The sequence below is a fragment of the Nicotiana attenuata genome, unplaced genomic scaffold, assembly GCF_001879085.1.
Source record: "Nicotiana attenuata strain UT unplaced genomic scaffold, NIATTr2, whole genome shotgun sequence".
Taxonomy (NCBI): domain Eukaryota; kingdom Viridiplantae; phylum Streptophyta; class Magnoliopsida; order Solanales; family Solanaceae; genus Nicotiana; species Nicotiana attenuata.
In genome coordinates, this window is record NW_017670965.1 from 236,760 (window position 1) to 259,600 (window position 22,841).

Below are 22,841 nucleotides of genomic sequence, written 5' to 3' on the forward strand. Positions count from 1 at the left end.
TAGTTGGTTTCCAATTTTAAATAAATTACTAAGTGGATAACATTTCCTTGTTTGTTAAAAGGTTTAGAAATTTACAGTTGTAAAATAATTAAGCGGTAGTAAATGAGTGCAAATCATAATCATAAAAAATCCAAAATCATGAGTGTAATAGTGTGTGTGCCAATGCCTGGTGTCACAAGAAGAAAAAGTAGGCTGGGTTGAATTAACCGACCGACTTCGGTCGGAAAATTACGACCGCCTTCGGTCGCAATACCTTAGCGACCATTATTTTTTCGACTAATTAAATGCGGTAGAAGAGATATATATATACACACTTTAAAAATATCAATTTTGCATCATTATTTAGTTTACAAATCTATACAAATATTTTCTATAATTTTTCATAATTTTTAGAGCTTTTAAATTGATTTTCCTGCATTTAATTGTTTGAGTAATTATTACACTTTCAAATTATTTTGTGATGACTTAATCATCCAAAATTACTATTTGCATCCAAATATATATTTCATAATATTTTTACTTCATTTCATATAATTATATTTGTATTTTTAAAGCTATTTAAGCCTATATGTTGTGCATAATTGCAATTATTACATTATTCATGCTAAAATAGCATTTTTATATTTTTATAATGTCAACTTATTATTGCATAGGTAATTATTTTACTACTTATTAATAATTTTTATTTAAATAATTTCGTGTATTTAATTCTTAGCCCAATAATAGGCTAATTTCGGACCAAACCAAACCCAAAACAACTAGCCCATCTCCATTAATCTCTTCAGTAGCCCAAACAGAACAACCCCTTTAAAAATCCGGTCGCGACCCATTTTAAAACAACCCAGCCCACTTTTTCTTCTATCTCAACCGTTGATCTCAGAGATCAACGGCCCACAGACCCTCTCTCATCCTTAATTAACCAAACCCAAACCCTAAAGTCCATTCCCCCATCTCCGCCGCCCCTAAATCCTCAAACTCTCCTCACCCCACTCGAAACCATAATCGCCGCCCTCCCCAAATCTTCCCCTAATCCCATCAACAATGGGATTCTCCCATTATTCACTTACCATACTAGTGTTCCTCCGCTACTGGGTACTTCTCTATGATGTTACTTAGTACATGCCTAAATATGACAAGTACTATCTCTCCGATTCTGCTCGTTCACTTCAACCGTTTTAATCTGGACAATATTTAGTCTATATACAGCATGACCATGGCTATATGAGTCCGATTAGCCAGGATTTCCGGCCAATCTTCAATTTCTGTCAACAAGGGTTTACCTATATTTTCCCAATCCGATTTTTTATTGATTCTGTATGTTATTACTTCCTTATTTGTGTTTGATTTTACAGTTTTCCTTGTTTATCTGTTCAATTTCTGCTACTATATAAACCCCTCCCCATTCCCCTTTAAGACAGACCAAAATCGTTATAATCTCACTAAAATTTGAAGCTTAGTTCTGTGGTTCCTTCATTATCTTGTTCTGTGCTTTGTTTTGGCCGGCTGAAAGCCAAGGCCACTGAGGGTCTACTGTTCGAACTTTCTCTTGGTGCGAGCATTGCCCAGGGGTTCTTTGAAGCTCATTGGTAACTTAGACGCATTGAGGTTCTGGGTTCTTGTGGACTTTGTTCTTTATTGTTGTTCGTTTAACTGGTAAACCACTTGACCTCTTGCAGTTTCATCCTTATGTGTCTTTGATTCACATGTGTTCTCATCTTTGAAGTTCATGGCTTAATGTGTTTCGGGGTTACTTTTATGCATGACTCTGTTAACTGGCACTTGTTTTAAGTCTCTTTAGCATTTAACTTTCATCTAATGTTGCTAGTTCTGAGATTGTCTAAGTCTAACTGGGCTAATCTGACCATCTTAAGTTCGTTTAACTAGTGTGTTAGTGCCTAAATATTCCTAAATAGGCCTACTTGCGTCGTCTTGAATCTCTGTAATGTGATTCACATTTGTAGTGGCTTATGTTAGAACTCCCTTTGCTAACTATGACATGTTTCCCAGCTATTTTTATCACTCAGCATGTTCACTCGATTTCATACCCCCTTTAAGTGATTGTTCGAGGTTTTAGAGCAGTCGTATCAATTAATTGAACTGCTTCATAGGTAAATCTCTGACATAGCTTGGACCTTCTTTAGTTAATTAGTCTACTGTGTCAATGCTAGAATACCTACATGTGCTATTTGACATGAGTCTGCTTTCCCACACTGCCCTAAATCGTTGCAATGTTTATCTTGCATCTATAATGTGTTTTGATCAGTGTTAAGGCCTTTTTATCAATTATGATCTTGTATCCATGTTAACATGTCCTTCTGAATGTCTTTGGATCACCTTATCCTTGTTACTGCAGTGACTACTTGATTTGTCATGATGTGTGATCCCTATCATGTGTCTATGCAATCTTGCTTCCTGATAAGAGTTAGCATGTTTATCTTATGACACTAAGATGTACACTTAGCATAATTTAGATCTCTTAGGTTTTCAACTTGCTTGGTAATTTTTGTCAATCTTGTAAACTTGTTTCCCCCCTAACTCTTTTATATGTGGTTGTTGTGTGTTACTTTACTAAGTGTTGAAATCCTGTTGAACCTGTTTCTGAGTCGTTCTAAACCTCCTCCTAAGTCTTGTGACATGTTTGCTTAGTTGCTCTGTGTTCTCAACTTTTGCCCCTTAATTATTGTCCACTCTCTCTCATTTGTTATCTATGCTATTCTGAACCTACCATTATGGGCTGGCTGAAAGCTAAGGCCACCAAGACTCTTACTACTGACCTTCCTAGTGGGAGCACTCCTCGAGGTTCAATTGAGACCCTTGTGAACTCTGACACACTAGGGTCTAAGGTTCTTTGGCCACTTTGTCCTAATTGCCCAATTCTGCCCCCGTTTCACCTACTGAATAAGCCAATGGGCTTGTGTAAATTATTGTTTTCTGAATCTCTGATGGCTATTAGTTTTGGCTATTTTTGTATAAATGAAGATTGTTTTCTGGGTTTGATTGGCTATGACTTCTGGGCTTTGGTGAAGCATGTTGGATATGAAATTGAAGGCCTGGTAGGGCTGGGTATACTTTGGGCCTGTCTTAGGTCCACTATAGTTATTTCTATCACTTTGTAATTTATTACTGGGCCTGTAATAATTCTGTAATAACAATTGAGGTATTAGTAAAATTGGGAAAATGGGTCTATTCTAATGTTTGCATGAACGGGTAGAAATCATGCCTATAGGATCTGAGTGTTTAATGTGCTCAATATGCTTTGCTTCGATGTATTCTGATAGATAACATGCCTATTGGACATAAATAATCTCATCTTTCTCACATGTCTATTTTCACACGTTTTTATTACCTATCATACTGCAACACGGTAATTCTTTATTCATAATATTCATGTTAGATACCATGCCTATAGGATTACACTGAGTAATAAATACCTGCTCTTCACAATGTTCATATTAGATATCATGCCTATAGGATTACATTGAGTCATAAATACCTGCTCCTTACAATATTCACATAGATATCAACCCTATAGGAACATAACCAAATTATGTGCTATTTATGTTATTCCCATTATACTGCCCGCCTTGAAAACATGAAAGGATAAAGAACCAGTTTCAAGTGCTCATTCTTAGAAATCCTGCCTATAGGACTCTATCGCTCACCTAGGAAGTATGTTGACAAAATGCTGGTAATTGAACTATCAAACTGTTTCACTGCCTTATTTTGCAAACAAATTAGGAATCATGCCTATAGGATTTGTAATATTTGTCATGTTAAGACAACAACACTGCATGCATGTTTAAAATTCAGAATCACATAGAAGTCATGTAAGGACCTCATTTTTGTTAATTCTGGAACTTCTCACATGCTTAATATGTAAAAAACCTGATTGCCTGCATTTGTTGCTTATATGTGGAGGCCAATGTGCTGCCTTATGTGTAGTCCTACGTGTTTTTGAATGTCGCTTAGATTTATCATTTTGAGTCGCCTCAGTAAGTCTAGAACCATCCAAAATAGAGGTCCAAATGCCTCCTGGGCCATAGGCATGGGATAATGATACTATTAAGTTAAAGTAAAAAGTCTATAAGGGATGATATGGGGTATACGATTTCCAATTGGAGCTTGTCACTCGTCGTAAAATAGTTATGACTTGTTGTTGTTTTATGGTGTCTTGTTATTAATAATTATATTGCTGGATTTCTCTGGTAGTTGTTGTTGGTATATGGTATTGGACGAGGCTCTGTTACAGGGGAGATGCTGCCCGAATTTATATAAACGAGCTACAAGTTTAAGTTGCAGACTTGGCCTTTATTCAACACTGATTTTGAATCTCCTTATGCAATGGTATATTGAGTTGAGTTGTTTGAAGAGTTGATTGGGATGTATTAAGGACTCACCATAGTTAAGGTATGTTAAGGATAAGCTCCGTCCTTCCTTTTTGCACGAATACTTGGCTTGTCTTATTGCCTACGGTAGTGTACGCATTAGGCATGATTTAGAATCAACTAGTGCGCTTTAGGTAACAACTTAAAGATAGTATTCGAGTAGCAGGAGATGATAGTATGTGCCCGCTAAAACACCCCATCTCGAGGGAGTTACAAAGTATTATTTTTGTTGCACGGGGTGATCCTTTAGGCTAAAAAATTTAGGACCCCCCCCCCCCCACCATATTCTCTTTAAATCAATTATTTGTGTTTAATAAAACTTCCCAAACTTCTTGCTTTCTTTGTCTTTGTTTGTCTGACTAATTCATATAATTTGAGTTCGGTCGGGACCCATAGTTGTGGACCTCGAAGAGTGCCTAACACCTTCTCTTCGAGGTAATTTGAGCCCTTACCTGATCTTTGGTGACGCAAACTGGTTAAACCAGGGTTATTTGCAAATAGGTGCCCTAACGCACCTCAAACCCCTTAGGTGGTGACTCTCTCTTTTAACACCTTCCTTAAAAGAGTTGTCACGAGTCGAAACCCAATTTTGCGAGAAAAAGGGCGCGACAATTATTCGCCGTTCATCGTGCCAAGCTTGTAAGATCCATTTCCAATGACTCCGAGGACCTGATATGGTCCTTCCCAATTTGGGCCGAGTTTACCTCATTTGGATCTCAAGTGTTGAGGGTGTCTTTTCTCAGAACTAAGTCCCCTATTTTGAAGTGTCAAAGATTGGCTCTTCGATTATGGTATCTTTCGATTCAGTGTTTCTGAGCGGCCAATCAAACGAGGGCAGCTTCCCGTTTTTCGTCTAACAATTCGAGGCTTGTGTTCATAGCCTCATGATTTGATTCTTCCATTGTGTATCGAAACCTGACGCTTGGTTCCCCGACTTCGACCGGTATCAGAGCTTCAGTGTCGTAGACCAAGGAGAACGGCGTTTCCCCCGTACTGGATTTTGTCGTTGTCTGATATGCGCAAAGCACTTCGGGCAAAATTCTCTCCATTTCCCCTTAGCATCGTTCAACCTCTTCTTTAGGTTTTGAATGATGGTTTTGTTCGTTGATTCGGCTTGTCCGTTCCCACTAGGATGATACGGCATCGATAATATCCTTTTTATTTTGTGCTCTTCGAGAAACTTCATTATTTTGCTGCCGATAAATTATTTTCCATTGTTGCACACTACCTCGGCGGGTATCCCGAATCGGCACACGATGTGATCCCAGATGAAGTCTATAACTTCTTTCTCTCTGACTTTCTCGAAAGCCTATGCTTCAACCCGTTTAGAGAAATAGCGAGTCATAAATAAAATGACCTTAGCTTTACCTAGGATCGATGGTAGAGGACCAACGACGTCCATCCCCCATTTCATGAATGGCCACGGGGATAGGACTGAATGAAGTTGCTCTCTGGGTTGGTGGATCATCGGCATATGCCTTTGGCATTTGTCACATTTTCGAACAAACTCCTTAGTATCTTTTTCCATACTGTCCCAATAATATCCTTCTCTGATGACTTTGTGAACTAGTGATTCGGCACCGGAATGGTTCTCGCAAGTGCCCTCGTTAATTTCTCGTAGGACGTAGTGGGTGTCCACCGGACCCAAGCGTATTGCCAATGGCCCATCCAACATCCTTCTGTACAATGTTCTATCTTTGGCCAATGTAAATCGTGCAGCTTTCATTTGCAGAGTTCTCGATTCCTTAGAGTATGATGGAAGTTTCGCATTTTTCAGATAATCAATATATTTGTTCCTCCAATCCCAAGTTAGGCTTGTGGAGTTTATTTCGGCTGACCTTCTTCGACCACCGATTTTGAAAGCTGTACGACAATCCCCGAGCTAATTTCATTATCTTCGTCTCATGACCCTAAGTTTGCAAGGGCATCGGCCTCACCATTCTGTTCTCGAGGTACATGCTGTAGGGTCCATTCTTTGAACCGGTGTAAGGTTACCTGCAATTTATCAAAGTACCTCTGCATTCGATCTTCTCGGACCTCGAAGGTTTTGTTGACCTGGTTAACCACGAGCTAGGAATCACACTTGGCCTCGATGATCTCAGCTCCCAAACTTTTAGCCAGCTCGAGACCTGCAATCATGGCCTCATACTCGGCCTCATTGTTAGTCAACTTAGGGGTTTTGATAAATTGTCTAATCGTATTGCCTGTGGGTGGCTTCAAAACGATGCCTAGCCCGGACCCCTTCACATTCAAAGCACCGTCTGTGAAAAGGGTCCACATCCCCGAGGATGTACTCAATTTTAGCAATAGCTCCTTTTCGACCTCGGGCACGAGGGCTGGTGTAAAGTCGGCCCCGAAGTCTGCTAAGATTTAAGACTTAATGGCCATTCGGGGTTGATACTTGATATCGTATCCACTGATTTCAACAGCCCATTTGGCCAATCGGCCCGAGAGCTCGGGCTTATGCAAAATGTTGCGAAGGGGATAAGTGGTTACAACACAAATTGAGTGACATTAAAATATGGTTTTAATTTCCTAGAGGTCCTTTTTAGAGCAAGCGCTAATTTTTCTAACTGTGGGTACCGGGTCTCTGCTTCACCTAAAGTTTGGCTAACATAGTAAACAAGAAATTGCATACCTTGTTCTTCTCGAACTAAGACACCACTTACCGCAACCTCCGAGACTGCCAAATATAAGTAGAGTTGCTCGTGCGCTTTCGGAGTATGAAGCAATGGTGTGCTCAAAAGGTACCGCTTTAATTCTTCTAATGCTCGTTGGCATTCCGGGGTCCAAGTAAAATTGTTCTTCATTTTGAGAAGTGAGAAGAACCTGTGGCTTCGATCAGAAGACCTCGAGATAAACCGGCCTAAAGCAGCGATCTGTCCTGTTAGCTTTTGTACGGACTTAATGCTGTCCCACGACTGTGATGTCTTCGATTGCCTTGATTTTATTGGGGTTGATCTCGAGTCCCTGATTTGATACCATAAAGCCGAGGAACTTGCCTGAACCGACCCCGAATGTGCATTTCTCGGGGTTGAGCTTCATGTTGTATTTTCTTAAGATGTCGAAGGTTTCCTAAAAATGTGTCAAATGGTCCTTTGCGCACAGGGACTTAACTAACATGTCATCAATATAAACCTCTATTGATTTACCTATGTGTTCTTCGAACATTCGGTTTACTAGGCGTTGATAGGTAGCACCAGCATTTTTTAGCCCAAACGGCATTATATTATAGAAATAAGTACCGTACTTAGTGACAAATGAAGTTTGTTCCTGATCCTCCGGGTTCATTTGTATTTGGTTGTACCCAGAGTAGGCATCGAGAAAGCTGAGGATCTCGTAGCCGGCCGTGGCATCGATCATGCGATCGATATTTGGCAGTGGAAAAGAGTCCTTAGGGCATGCTTTGTTTAAGTCTTTATAATCTACACACATTCTAAGTTTATTCCCCTTCTTGGGGACTACAACTATGTTTGATAACCATTCGGGATATTTTACTTCCCGGATGGATCCTATTTTGAGAAGTTTGGTTACCTCATCCTTGATGAATGCATGATTTACCTCGGACTGTGGCCTTCTCTTTTGCTTTACCGGTCTGAACTTCTGGTCCAAACTCAATCAATGAGTGGTGATCTCCGGTGGGATCCCTGTCATGTCAAGGTGGGACCAAGCAAAAGAATCCATATTTTTAATAAGGAATTTAACGAGTTTTTCCCTAAGCTCGGGAGTTAACCCCGTGCCCAAGTATACCTTTCGATCAGGCAGGTGCTCGATTAGTATGACTTGTTCCAGGTCTTCGACAGTTGACTTAGTGGCATCGAAATCATCGTGGATTACGAAGGTTCGAGGTATCATGCAATCATCGTCCTCGATAATTTCCAGTTGTTCCGATCTGGTCAAAGCTGGCGATTGTGGTTGCTATTTGACCTTCTGTTTTTCCTTTGATTCCGGTCCCTTTGTTGATGTTAGAGTCGATACTGGTATCACCTCATTGATTTCAAACATCTCTTTAGCACGCCGTGCACCGTTTTGGCTCCTTTCGGTGTTGGGAATTTCAAGACTTGATGAAGCGTTGAAGGTACTGCCCTCATATTATGGATCCAAGATCTTCCGAGCAGTGCATTATACCTCATATCTCCTTCTATCACGTGGAACTTCGTTTCTTGGATAGTTCTGGCCATGTTTACTTGCAACATGATTTCCCCTTTGGTGGTTTCACTCGTCATGTTGAAATCGTTGAGCACTCAAGCTGCAGGCACGATCTGATCCTGAAGACGAGTTGCTCCACGACCCTCGATCGAATAATATTCGTTGAGCTACCTGGATCAATCAACACACGTTTAACTTGAATTTTATTCATAAGGATAGATATTACCAGTGCGTCGTTGCGAGGCTGTTCGATCCCGTCTGTATCCTCATCATTGAAGGACAAGGTATCTTCTGGTAAGTAGTCCCGGGTACGCTTCTCCCTTGTGATTGTGACTTTGGTGCGTTTAAATGTCGGACCCTGAGGGATATCGACCCCACCGAGGATCATATGAATCACGTGCTGCGGTTCCTCCTATTCGTTTTTCCGGTTTGCATCCCTGTCTCTAAAGTGATTTTTTGCTCGGTCACTCAAGAACTCTCGAAGATGACCTTCGTTGAATAAACGAGCTACCTCCTCCCTTAATTGTCTACAGTCCTCGGTTTTGTGAGCGGGTTCCATGCTACTTTCATATTTGATTCGGATTCCTTTGAGCTGGATCGGTTTGCAGGGGTCTGGGCCACCTAGTATCCTTGATTCGTCCAATGGCTGACACAATACCTGAAGCATCGATGCTGAAGTTATATTCCGATAACCGTGGTGCTTCCTTAGGCTCGACATGTTTATCGAAGCCATTCTTATTCATGAGCCCTCAAGAATTTTGACCTTGATCACTCCTTCGATCATTTGGAATGGGATTACGTCCAGATCCGTTGTTTCTTCGATCTGCGCTATATGGTTGGCATCGATCTCTGTTCGATCGGGGCTCTCTGTCGATGTCTCTTTGAATCCTGCCTTCGGACCTGTTTGGATAAACGCAACCGGATGGAGCTCCCAACTGATCATCCTCGACTCTGATCTTTGATTGGTATTGATTATGCACATCGACCCAGGTCACTGCTGGATATTCAATCAAACTCTCCTTTAATTGACATGATGGTATCGAACTTCACTCGTTCAAATCCTGAGTAAAGGCTTGGACAACCCAATCATCGGTAACCGAGGGTAGGTCCCTGCGTTCCATCTAAAATCGAGATACGAATTGCCTTAGCATTTCATTGTCCTTTTGTCTCACTTTGAAGAGGTCCGACTTTCTGGTCGCGACCTTTATCGCTCCGGCGTGTGCCTTTACAAATGAATCGGCGAGCATGGCGAAAGAATCGATGGAATTGGGCGGCAAATTGTGGTACCATATCATTGCCCCCTTCGATAAAGTTTCTCAAAAAAAATTTCAACAAAATCGATTCAATCTCATCATCTTCTAAGTCATTTTCCTTTATTCTGCATGTGTACGAAGTGATGGGTTTATTAGGATCGGTGGTCCCGTTGTACTTGGGGATGTCTAGCATACGGAACTTCTTAGGAATGGTCTTCAGAACCGCACTTTGAGGAAAAGGCTTCTGCACGAACTTCTTCGAATCCAAACCCTTTAGGATCGGGGGTGCCCCCGGTATTTGGTCAACTCGTGAGTTATACGTTTCTACCATTTTGTCATTAGCCTCGATTTTCTTTTCACCTGATTCTATTTGTTTAGTGAGATACTCGAGCATTTTCGTGATGGCGGGATCAGTTCCCGATCCATTATCATTCAATTTTTCCTGCACGGGTTCGACCCTATGAGCAACTTCCTGTGATGTATCGAGTTCGATTCTGCTTGGGACTCGATTCTGATTTTGGAGTTGCGCTATCGCGATCTGTTGAGTTTGTAGCATGTCAAATATCATTCGAAGGCTAATTCCATCTTTTTCACCATTTTGTGCATTCTGATCGGCTGCCTGGGCGTCTCTGCGGATGCTATTTTTAGGGTCGGCGCCTAAATCTCCACGAATGGCGACATGAGAATTGACATCAACCGGATTCGTGACTTGTGATGAGTCGAGATTGATTGGAGGCACTCCGTCTCCCGGGGCGGCTACGTGTTCGTTTTCGCCATGAAGACCAAGGCCGGTGTCAGTGTGAGTGGGTACTACTTGAGAGTTTGACATGTTGATTCCTGAAATCAAAACACTTACGAGAACAAGTGTAAAAGCAGTGCGTGTTATGAAGGTTAATATTAAGCAATCACCATTATCCCTAGTACCACGGTGGGCGCCAAACTGTTTACCCCAAAAACCGAGTAACAATTAAGCTTGTAATGTGGTTTTAAGGATACATGATTTCACTTAATACCCATTGATTAATTTAGAGATAAGTGATGGGAATTGACAAGAATATAAAATGAACCGATGCTTGGACAGTGCCCTCGAGCTGATGAACCCTCGAGAGTAGTAAAGTAAGAACAATTAAAGAACAATAAGTTGGTGAACAGTAGAGAAATATTATATTGCTTTAATCTGTATGTATGTAAGGTGTTTACAGATAATGGGGACCTCCCTTTATATACTAGAGGAATCCTAATTATAGTACAATTCTAATTACGGAAGTAAATTCCATGATTGATACAAATAACCACCCATGATTTGATCTGTTCCGAGATTTTCGCCGTGATCTTCGACCGATTACGGATATCTCGCCTTTCCTTATTTCACTTCACTCGAAGTCGATCATACTTAATCTCGATTGCTGCTGGCCTCGATCTCAACGGACACTTCGATCTTTAGACTCGATGCCTCGTCTTCGAGCTCGGGTCTGATTCATTACGAGGCTACCCCCGATGCAACTCCCTTGTCTCGATCAAACAGTAAAATCGGGTAGGCCCGATTTTGACCATATACAGTTGCATAATTTTATTCCAAGGAATAATATTTGAAGTACGAGAGTTAAAAAGTTATGTAAATTAGGTATCAATTCTTCAAGTTTCTAAAAATAAAATTTACATATTCATAAATTACATAAAGGGCAGCCCGGTGTACAAGGTACTACGCGTTCACGCAGGCTCCGGAGAAAGGCCGCACCCAAAAGAGTATGGTGTAGAAAGCCTAACCTAGTACAGAGATTAGTGGCTGCTTCACGGCTCGAACCCGTGACCTCATATTCATAAATTACATAAAATATTATTTAAATCAACATATTATAACTTAAAATATACAAATTTAATTTTTTTGACAAATTATAATTAAATAATATGTAATTTCTCAATTAGTAACACCTGCCAATATCAATCAAATTGCTTTTTTTTTTCTTTCTTAATATTTGCTAGAGAAAAGTGTAAATATAGCAAAGTACACAAGAGTTTGGAGTAGTTTTACTACGTTACGCCAAAAATAGCAAGAAAGGAAAGCAGAGAAGCTAAAACAGAACCTGTCAAACGCGAAGAAGCTTCTCTTAGCTTAAAAAATATAGATCCACGAGACCTGACACAACAACATCAAAATTACTATTCTCGTTTGCTAATGTGAAATGAGGCATTATCTTTGGGTTTAATAATTTAGGTGTGTTTGATTATAAAATCTATATCTATTCATTCAATCTGGCTAATTTAGGAGGATTGAATTTGAGGCCGCGCTTGTGTTTGAAGCAAGCAACTTCTCCAGAGGAACAAGACGAAGAGGAGTGTAGGCCGCGTTGGCGCAAGAGATTATCAATGGCTTTTCATTGGTCTTCCTTTCTCAAATTCACCTTCCTTCTCCTCCTTATTGCTGCCATTGCCACCGCTTGTTTCACTCTCCCTGTTGAAAAGGTTCCGTTTTTATCATTTGGGTTTTCTGGTTTTTCTTTTATTTTAAACCCCTTTTGGTTGATAAAATGATTAATTTGATCTGGGTTTTTGGTAACAAATTCATTTCTTGGTAATTCTTCATTTTTGACTCATCTGGGTTTTCCTTTTATTATTATTTTTTAAAATTATTCACCCCTTTTGGTTGAGAGACGATTTCTTGATCTGGGTTTTTCTTGATTACTGCCTTTTGTTATCTGCAATTGACATTTGTGTATAGACTATTTATGGAGGAGGATTGATTCATTTTTTCACAATTTGCTTTTTTACATTTTGCAAATTCGTCATTGATTTGCTAAGAGTCTTTTAGTTTTGCCAGAGATTTGTATGTCAGTGTAGGGTATTAGTGTGAGATTTAGAGAATAACTTAATTTCTGAATTATTAAATATTTGAAATGAAACAAGCCCAAATTGAGTGGAATGGATATAGAACATTCATATGGCCAACCCAAACTAATTTGGGTTTGAGGTGTAGTCTTTTTGCTGTTTGTTAAAGATGATTATCCTTGTCTGAGTGTGATTTACTTGGTTGCATGGATCGTTTCAAGTAGAGAGGTTGTGTTGGCAAGTTTTTATCTTCTCTCACCTTTGGGTTTATTATCTTTGACTTGGGATGGTGTTTGGTTTAGGCAAATGCTATTAGCTTCTTTCATAGATATGTTTTACTCTAGCTGTGAGGAAAACACGAGCTTATTCCACAGTCTGAAGGACAAAGGTGTAGTTGGACTTCCATTAGAGTCATTGCTTTGTGCAATTCATGTCGACTTACCAATGTATTCCAAGTTGAATTGATTGTATTACCTGATCATACATGGCATAATGTGTTGGGGTTGACTGTGTTATCCTATCATATGCGTTCATAACGTGTGATCCACATGATGTGACTGCTGAATACTTTTGTGATAGGACTAGACTTGATTCTTGGATCCTATGTTTTAGATGGATGAATAATCAAGTGGAGCTCACTTTTTGGTTGTCGTTTCTGTGAAATTCTATCGATAAGCTGGATACTTCTGGTGTATGATAAGGATAGCTTAGAAACACGTCTATGGGGCCTCGTCGACTCAAGTTATTTATCTCTCCATAGTGCTGTGAAGATGCATTTTTTTATTTTGCTTTTTTTGTGCAGATGCTGAAAAATTTCTTGATATGGATTGAGCAAGATCTTGGTCCTTGGGGTCCTCTTGTTCTGTAAGTTGCTTTTTATATATAAATATTTAATGTGATGATGTTAAATCATTCCCTACATTTGATTAATTTGAGTGATTTGAGTTATTTGACAAGGTGGGAACAGATATGCATGCAAAATTGAGGTATTCTTGTTAATTTGTAAGGGTATTCCACAGCAGTCAAAATTGGCGCACTTCATAGAATGGCCATGCGGGGGCATAAATATAGTTTAGTTATAAATCGAGAAAGTAGCCCCCAAGGCTTTGGTCTAGTGATAAGAGTGTAGCTTTTGATGTAAGGTTTAGGCGCAAGTCACGGTTTGAACCCTGCCGCAGACAAAAGCCTGGTATTTAAGTGGAGAAGGGTAGTTTCGAACCATGCGTCGCTGGCCCTCGGGGATTTCTCCGTTATAAAAAAATAGTGATTAGTACTATTGCCCTGTAGACATTATGGTCAGCTGTATGTGAGTGCTCTAAGAACATGGAACATGTAGAGTCTGGTATATCCAGGATCCAACCGTCGCATAGTTGGGCTATGTTTTTGTTCCTTTTTTGTGGTGGTGGGGGTGGGGGGAAGAGAGCAAATCTTATAGGGCCCTCCCTTAATTTGTCCCCTTATTAACGTGAAGCTTGTCCTTTATTTAGACGTTATAGAAGTTCAGTTTTGTTCTTTCAATGCTCATCCTGATTTATTGCTGTCCTATTGTAATCCGTTTGGCGTTGAGTTAAAGGGCTGATATTGTTTATGTTGCTTAGGCTCCTCACACTGTTCTCTGTACACATTGTGAAATGCATGGATTAAAAGCATTATGTTAGACGTTATTATTGTTGGGTACCATCTGGAAGTTACTTTTTTGTGCAACCCTGCTGATATGTTTGTGTTTTTCTCCAAAAAGGAAAAACCAAGGGAAAAGGTAAAAAGATATTCATTCCTAGATGATTCAAGGAAGTTGCCCCTTGGAAAACCTTGTAAAATTTGGATGCATGCTAATTCTTGTTCTAATTAGAAGGACAAGTACTGTGATTATCTTGCATCTGATAGGGAACTCATTAATCCATTTCAAGATCTTTTCATCATATCCATTATTTGCAGGGTGTTCCTACATTTATTGGTGATTGCTGAATATTTTTCTAAGCATTGCTTTTGTATAGAACATGATCTTGTTGTTTATACAAGGGCTTTCCTAGATTTAACTAAAAAGAAAATTATACAAGGGTTTTTCCTCATCTTGATGAAATAAATTTTCTTACTTTATCTCACGCCCCAAATTCAAAGAGAAACCGTGACCGCCACTGGGCTACTCATATCCGCTGAGAAGAATCAACACTATAACATAATTCATGAAAAGTATATACATATAGGGATTTGGGCACCCCGTACCATCACCTAGATGCTTTAACAATTATAAATCGAAAACGGTAAACACATAGTTCCACATAAGGCCATGCTATCCACATAAATCATAAAGTTCTACATCTTGGGAATGTCAACATATATACATACCAAAAGAATAGATCCCACAAGTCTAGTCTAGTCGTGAGGCGCTAGAGTAAAAAACGAATAGATATGACTAGTCTAGTAGTGAGCCGCTAGGTCACAAAAGAATACATATGTCTAGTCTAGTTGTGAGCCGCCAGAGTAACAAAAGAATACATATGACCACTCTAGTCATGAGCCGCTAGAGTAACAAAAGAATACTTATGGCTCCAGGGGAAATACCTCGTGACAGAGAATGATAAGCACAACCTAGCCAACACCGGAGTAGGGGTGTGGCTCATCAAAATTTGTGGAAGGAGGATGCTAAACTCTAGAATGTAGTACCCTCCTCGACCGTACCAATATCTGAAACAAGAAAGGTAAATGGGTAGCTTTGAGTGACCTGAATATAATGCCAGTATGTATCATCGACAAGCCGAAATGTTGGGACACGCCTTTATGAAAACATTACGTAAAACATTGAAGTAAACTCATGAAATAATGTTCAAGAATATTCATTTAACACATTTCATTTGTCATAAACATTTATCATCATAAGGGCAGGTAAAACGTAAATGCATTACTGTGGGGGCTTTATCTTTTCATGTACATTCGCCCGACCCTCCTTTCGGGCCACCTCTAGGCTCATGGACATTAAACTTTTACCTTCTTACATTGGCTTGACCTTCCCCTTGGGTCACCTTAAGGCTTGTGGGCATCAATGTATTCTCACGTTAGCCCGACCCTCTCTTTTTGGGTCACCTCAAGGCTTGTAGCCTTCACTTGTCATAACAGCACACAATAAATAGCCAAATGGCATCACATAATAATTTTAAATCAAATGAACCATAATGGGCATGAAAACATTTTAAGGCTTTCAAGTAAGTACATTAATTCTTAACACATGCGACATTCATTATTCAAGGCAATTTAAAGTGGCACATGCGTTAGAACATATCATTTCAACATTTAACATAAGGTCGCATGGTTATCATTCAAGCTTTCTGTAAAAGATGGTGAATCAACTACCCTTTCATTCCCACAAGCACTTGATGACAAAATGTTTGTTTATGAATTTTATCAAATACTTTGACAGCATGAAAGTTGGAACATCACATTTAGAAGGTCAAGTCTTACCATACCTTGGCCTCTCGGACAATTAGCAACTTCTCAAATGGTCCACTACATCCCAAACGTTCAATACCATTCGATCTACACATATGTATGAGTTCTATCTGTACTTGGCCAAGTAATTCTCATAAAACTCATTCTGGGCTCACAAATTGGCTACGAACCATCCAACTTTGTTCTCTTAATAAATTACAAACTTCGAGTTTATAAATTCAACACGTGGAATTACTTATGTCCTTGAAGTCATTACTCAACTCATTACTTAGCCCAAATCATATTATCTTCTCCTTCAACTAACCCAGCAATTCCTTAAACTCAAGACTCTTGGTTAGCTTAATCCATAAATTAAATAGTGTTTCAAGCTCAAGAACACACTAATAATACTCATTCCATCATTATAATTGAAAAAGTTAAGAATTTACCTTGTTGAAGTTACCTTAACTTGAAGATTTTTGGTGTTCTTGGAGATTCTTGCTCAATGTAAGAAATCCATGGCATAGGGGTTGTGTAACGCTTTGAGCTTTGATTTCCTTTGAAGCTTGGCTATGAGCAGCTTGTTTTGCCTCCCAAAAACCCCTAAATAACGTCGCCGCAACTGCTGAAACATGGGAGCTGCTATTCGTTGTTTCAGAGAAAAAGAGTCACCAAATAAAAACTTGGTTGCTACCTTAAAGTACTATAAAGACCCCTGCTGCCTATCTGTTGTTTAAGCCCTTCATGCCTAGCTGAAGCAGAATAAGTGCTGAAAATTTTAGATTAGTGTGCATCCCCAAATGCCCCTCCACGTTGTCATGAGTAATCCTCCTGGTGGGTTTTTCCATTCACACTTTAATCATAACACAAACACCTTTGGGATACCGCTCTTCTCATTGCATTAGTTATTATATTTTTTTGTCCAAAATGACCCTATAGATAGGATATTGCAATCAACACTGGAGATTTATGCTGCTGTTCTTTTGGTCATGTTGTTTTCTCTGTCTTACAGGGCTGTTGCATACATTCCTCTAACGGTATTGGCAGTTCCAGCATCAGTTCTTACGGTAAAATTTATGGTGTTTGTTGTTTAAGTCATGTGCCCCTCCCAACCCCCAATTTCTTTAGTCAGATGTTCAAAATTCTTTTATAGCACATATTGACCAATCTGTCTCTGCTTCTCATGGATCATAGACTTAATTATCAATGATATTTGGCTAATTACTTCATGTCACAAAGTAATAATTCAATGGATCTAGATGTTATGATTTGAATCCGAACTCCACATGGCTCCTGTTTTCAGCTAGGTGGTGGTTATCTATTTGGCTTGCCTGTGGGTTTTGTTGCTGATTCTATTGGTGCTACCATTGGTGCTGCCGCAGCATTTCTTCTTGGTAGAACGGTGAGTTCTTCTGTTCCGGAGAGGGATATTTTGTTGGTGTAGTTAGAAATGTATTCACTTGAAGTATTGCTTAGAACAGCATGATTTCACCCATAGTCCATTTCAATGAGCTCTGATTGGTACTTTAGTGGTATAGCAAAAATTGGACTACCTGAGGTACAAGGCCGTAGATTTGTCAGGACATTTTGACATTTTGACTGACATTTCAACAGATTGGGAGGTCATTTGTCATTTCCAAGTTGAAGGATTATCCACAGTTTCGTGCAGTTGCAATTGCAATTCGGAAATCTGGCTTTAAGGTTTGTGTGTCTTTCATTAAATGCTTGAAAAGGTCCTTTTAATAGTCATGACATCTTCAGATTGTCATTTTGGCTAAGAAGTGTGTCAGTAATATGGATATTAATTTCCAGAAAGAGCAGAAGTAAGGATGTAAATTGATTTACTCTGATTTGACAGATTGTTTTGCTGCTCCGGCTTGTTCCTCTGCTTCCATTTAATATGTTGAACTACCTTTTATCGGTGACACCAGTTTCCATTTGGGAATACATGTTGGCTTCATGGTTGGGAATGATGGTAAGTTTTACTCTCTCTCTCTCTCTCTCTCTCTCTCTCTCTCTCTCTCTCTCTCTATCTATCTATCTATCTATACCTACCTACCTACCTATACCCCCCCTCTTCCCAGTTGCCTCTAGGTCAAAGTCTCTTTCATGGCTTGCCATGTGATATAGATATGGTCGTGGTGTGTCGTTGATGTCTTTTTACAAGAACTATTTTCATGTCCTTGTAAAGAGGTGTCATTCCTAGATTGATTCAGAATAAAGTGGTTTCTCGAATGCAATGTCAAAAAAGTTAGTGGAATGGAGTGGGCAACCTCACCCCATCCCTGCCGGAATAAATTCAATGAGGGTAGTGTTTTGAAAGCAAATGTTTAGCACTAGATTTAGAGAAACCAAGTTAAACAGTCACCATAAACCTAAACGGTGATGATCAGAGAGGCAGATCCAGGATTTCATGAGGATTGGTGCACTGTCGTGAAGAGGTGGATCTAGAATTTACATTTCTCGGGTTTAACTTTAGTCTTTTATCATGAACCCACTACACTTTTGAAATTATAGGTTCAAAATTATATTCTTTTTGAAATTTTAGTAATTTTTCACACACACACACACACACACACACACACACATATATATATATATATATATATATATATGCTCCATCCCATAAACAAGACCGTTCAGAATGGGAATTGAACCGCCAATTTCACTTGTAGAGGTGCACCCAATAATAATTGCATCATAAGAGTCTATGAGCATGGGTTCACGCACATATATTTAAGTAATTTTGAAGAAATATAACATTGTTATACATGGTTTAGGGAGAGGAGTATGGTTCACGTGAACCCATATCCGTCAACATGCATACGCCTCTGGTGATGACCTGTAACGACCCATGTAAAATGGGATATTAGCAAATTTGGCTATGATATAAAGGTTGCATGCATATGTGCCAGGTTTGATTTGGGATGGCTCTATACAACCCCTTTATATTATATGCGGGGACAATAAAATCCTTAGTCCTTCCTCTTGGGAGAGGGTTTTCCATTGGTTTCTGTGTTTAACTCGGTGCAGATGCTATCCATGTGAAATGACCTTGACCAAAAATCCATTTTTGGTATAGTAGGATCATCTGCATGCCTTGATCTTTTCAATAACTCTTGAAATTCCACCAGGACATCCTTTCTCAGCCATGTCGCTTTGATTACTGGTTAATGTGTTAGGAAACTGGTCCTTTAGTTATGAGTTAATCTTTTCCATATTATACTGATGAATCTATTTCTTTTCCTTGCAGCCAATAACTTTTGCCCTGGTGTATGTCGGCACAACTCTGAAAGATATTTCTGATGTTACTCATGGATGGGGTGAATTTTCGAAAACCCGCTGGGTAAGAGCTAAGTGGTTACCTGTGCTATATAACATTTAACAAATCCTGTGCTAATGCCTAATAGTAATTTAGTCATGTTCATATATTGGAAACTGGTCTTTGGTGCTTCAAAGTGAATAGTAGTATTCTGCAGTCATATAGGGCAAATGATTAGTTAATGTAAGGATTTCTGGTATTTTTTTGGCTACCACACCAGGATAAACTTTTGGGGCAAGGAACCCCCAAGGGTGTTCTAGCAATCAAAGAGTTGGAGTGACGACCTTGGAACCAAGGTTCAAATCCTTGTAGAGGCGAATTCGGTGAACTATTCCTATCTACCTAATAGCCCGTTTGGCCAAGCTGCAAAAATCAGCTCAGTTTGAGAAGTGCTTTTTCTCAAAAGTACTTTTGGTGAGAAGCAGTTTGTGTTTGGCTAATTATAGCCTGTTTGGCCAAGCTTTTTTTTGGTCAAAAGTGCGCTTTTGGCCAAAAATTGAGGTGTTTGGCCAAGCTTTTGGAAGGAAAAAAAGTGCTTTTGAGGAGAAGCAGAAGCAGTTTTGGAGAAGCAGAAAAAAGTAGCTTCTCTCCAAAAGCACTTTTTTGAGAAGACTTTTGAGAAAAATACACTTAGAAGCAGGTTTTTTTAAAGCTCACATAGTTTAAGTTCGGCCAAGACCCACCATTTGTGGACCGCGAGGGGTGCCTAACACCTTCCCCTCAATGTTATTTCGAGCCTTACCCTAATCTCTGGTAATGCAAACTAGTTACATGAGTTAATCGCTCTAGGTGCCCTAACGCACCATAATCCGTTAGGTGGCAACTCTTCAAATACCCAATTCCCAAAAGGAAACGAGTTGTTCCCTCATGAATGTCGAAACCCGGACGCCAGCGAGAGAAAAATGGGGCGTCACCCCTAACAGTACTACTTACCCAATATGGGCTCGACATACGAGTCACCTCAAAATCAATACCAAATTGGCTCTGTTGCCCAAGCTCAATCATCAACTGCTCATGTCTCAGTTAACTATATTTCACATTACTAAATTCAACAGTGTTACACATATGAGGCATCAACAACATGTGAGAAATNGTACTTTTGAGAAAAGCACTTTTAAAAAAAAAGCACTTCTCAAAATAAGCTGATTTTTGCAGCTTGGCCAAACGAGCTATTAGTTTGAAAAGCACTTCTGAGCAGCAATTAGTGTTTGGCCAAGCTTTAAAAGACTGCTTCTAAGTGTATTTTTCTCAAAAGTGCTTCTCAAAAAAGTGCTTTTGGAGAGAAGCTACTTTTTTCTGCTTCTCCAAAACTGCTTCTGCTTCTCCTCAAAAGCACTTTTTTTCCTTCCAAAAGCTTGGCCAAACAACTCAATTTTTGGCCAAAAGTACTTTTGGCCAAAAAAAGCACTTTTGGCCAAAAAGAAGCTTGCCAAACAGGCTATAAGTCTTGGTGGTAGAGTTATTCGGTACCTGTATTGGTCGGGGCTAACAAGGTTAGCAGTAAATTGGTCGCGCACAAGCTGGAAAAAGAAACCTTTGGGGGACAAGGGAGAATAAAAATAAGCAACCAAGGTTGTATGCGTATTTAAATTCCAACCTACCATTAAGTCATTTATGAAGTAGTTTCCAATGGATGTGATTTGCTTTGCCCATCTAACCAATAGCTGATGACACAACACTCTCGACATACTATATCTTGTTGGAAGTGGTAAAATGTGAGTACCACTTGATTAGTTTTGGGAAGTTATGGAGACATAAGATTTTATTATACGGTTACTGATAAACTAATGAATGCTTGCTAAGAAATTGAAAATTCAAAGTGGGTAGCTAATTGTGAAACTCATTATCGTTCCACGAATTGGAGTGATCTATGTACTAGGTAACATTAGATAGTGTAAATCAGTGATTATGTATAGGCAATTTATACTAAATCGAACAATTTCTTGCACAATCATTGAGATGAGAGTTGAAACAAGTTGTACTCTATTATAGTAGTTTAATGATTGTTGTAGACATGCAAATATTAAGGTGGAATTACAGTTATACAAAATTAGACCAGATAAGAAATTATCACATTTATTAGAGAATGCAAGTAGCACACATAGAGGATAAAATAAAAGAATGTCACTTAGAGGTGATTTGGCCATCCTAGTAGATCTTCAAATGTGCCGATCCTTAGGTGTGTGACAGTCTGGTGATTGAAGGTGCTAAATAGGATGAGATAGACGTAAAATCACATGGATAAATTTGTCTCTATCCCGGATTACATGCAACTTTAGCTAATACTCCCTCTATTTAATTCTATGTGTCTTAGTTTGATTGAGCATAAATTTTAAAAATGTAAAGAAACTTTTTGAATGTCGTCTTAAGCTAAAGATGTATAACATACCAAAAATATACTCCCTACTTTCCAGTTTATGTGAACCTATTTCTTTTTTGGTCCGTTCAAAAAAGAATGACCCCTTTCTAAATTTGGAAACAATTTAGCTTATATTTTCAATTTTACCCTTAATAAGAAACTTTTATAACCACAGAAATACTCTGGACCCCTTGCTGACTTGCTTAGGACCACAAATTCCAAAAGTCTTCATTTTTTCTTAAACTCCGTGCCAAGTCAAACAGGTTCACATAAATTGGAACGGAGGGATTACTTTGAATCTTGTGATCTTAAGCATGCCACGTCAGTTCTATAAGAGTGTCATCAAGGGTAAAATGGGAATGTTAGAATTAAGGACTTTTTAAATAAAGAAATATGACATCCTTTTTGAACCGATTAAAGGAAAGTAAGACACATAAATTGAAATGGAGGGAGTATCAGAATAAATTGAAGTAAAAGATCCATTTAAAGTATAATAATTATGTGGGATTTAGACTAGTGGCCTGTTTGGCCAAGCTGGAAAAATCAGCTTATTTGAAAAGTGCGTTTTGCAAAAGTGCGTTCCGAAAAAGTATTTTTGGAGAGAAGCAGTTTGTGTTTGGCTAATCAATTTGAAAAGCACTTCTGAACAATAATTTGTGTTTGACCAAGCTTTTCAAAAAGTGATTTTAAGTATCAAATTATGAATAAGGACATGAAGAGATTTACTTAATAGTTGATATTATAAGTAAATAAATAATCTCAAAATTTATTATTAAAGACAATAATTAAATCTTTTCATTTTATTTTGGCAAAATATGAAAATAAAAATGAAAACTACTTTAATTCTTTTAAAATGATTTGAATATATTAAAAAATCATTCAACAAATATAAAAGCAGTCACCCCTGAAGTCACTATATATTAGAAAGCTATCCTAAAAATAAGAAGAAACACTTATACATTAATATCGTAAGTATTAGGTGTAAGATAAGTAAGGTTATTTTGGTATGTACTATATTTTGTTAAGAGTATCTTTGGTAAGTAGAAAAGTCAAAACTGCTTCTACTTGTGGAGAGAAGTTAATTGCTTCTCAAAAACTACTTCTGCTTCTTCCCAAAATCCCTC

General features: G+C 38.9%; 1 protein-coding gene across 1 annotated transcript in view; it reads left to right on the forward strand.

Moving 5' to 3' along the window:
• Positions 1 to 11,813: 11,813 nt before the first annotated feature.
• The window catches only part of LOC109244881 (TVP38/TMEM64 family membrane protein slr0305-like), a 14,713-nt gene continuing 3,685 nt past the window's right edge, over positions 11,814 to 22,841 (forward strand). The window contains exons 1-7 of the mRNA XM_019412043.1: positions 11,814 to 12,250; positions 13,416 to 13,477; positions 17,049 to 17,103; positions 17,340 to 17,438; positions 17,651 to 17,737; positions 17,895 to 18,011; positions 19,290 to 19,382. Coding sequence (XP_019267588.1) covers positions 12,155 to 12,250; positions 13,416 to 13,477; positions 17,049 to 17,103; positions 17,340 to 17,438; positions 17,651 to 17,737; positions 17,895 to 18,011; positions 19,290 to 19,382 — 609 coding nt within the window. The 5' untranslated portion in view covers positions 11,814 to 12,154. The remainder of the gene's footprint in view (positions 12,251 to 13,415; positions 13,478 to 17,048; positions 17,104 to 17,339; positions 17,439 to 17,650; positions 17,738 to 17,894; positions 18,012 to 19,289; positions 19,383 to 22,841) is intronic.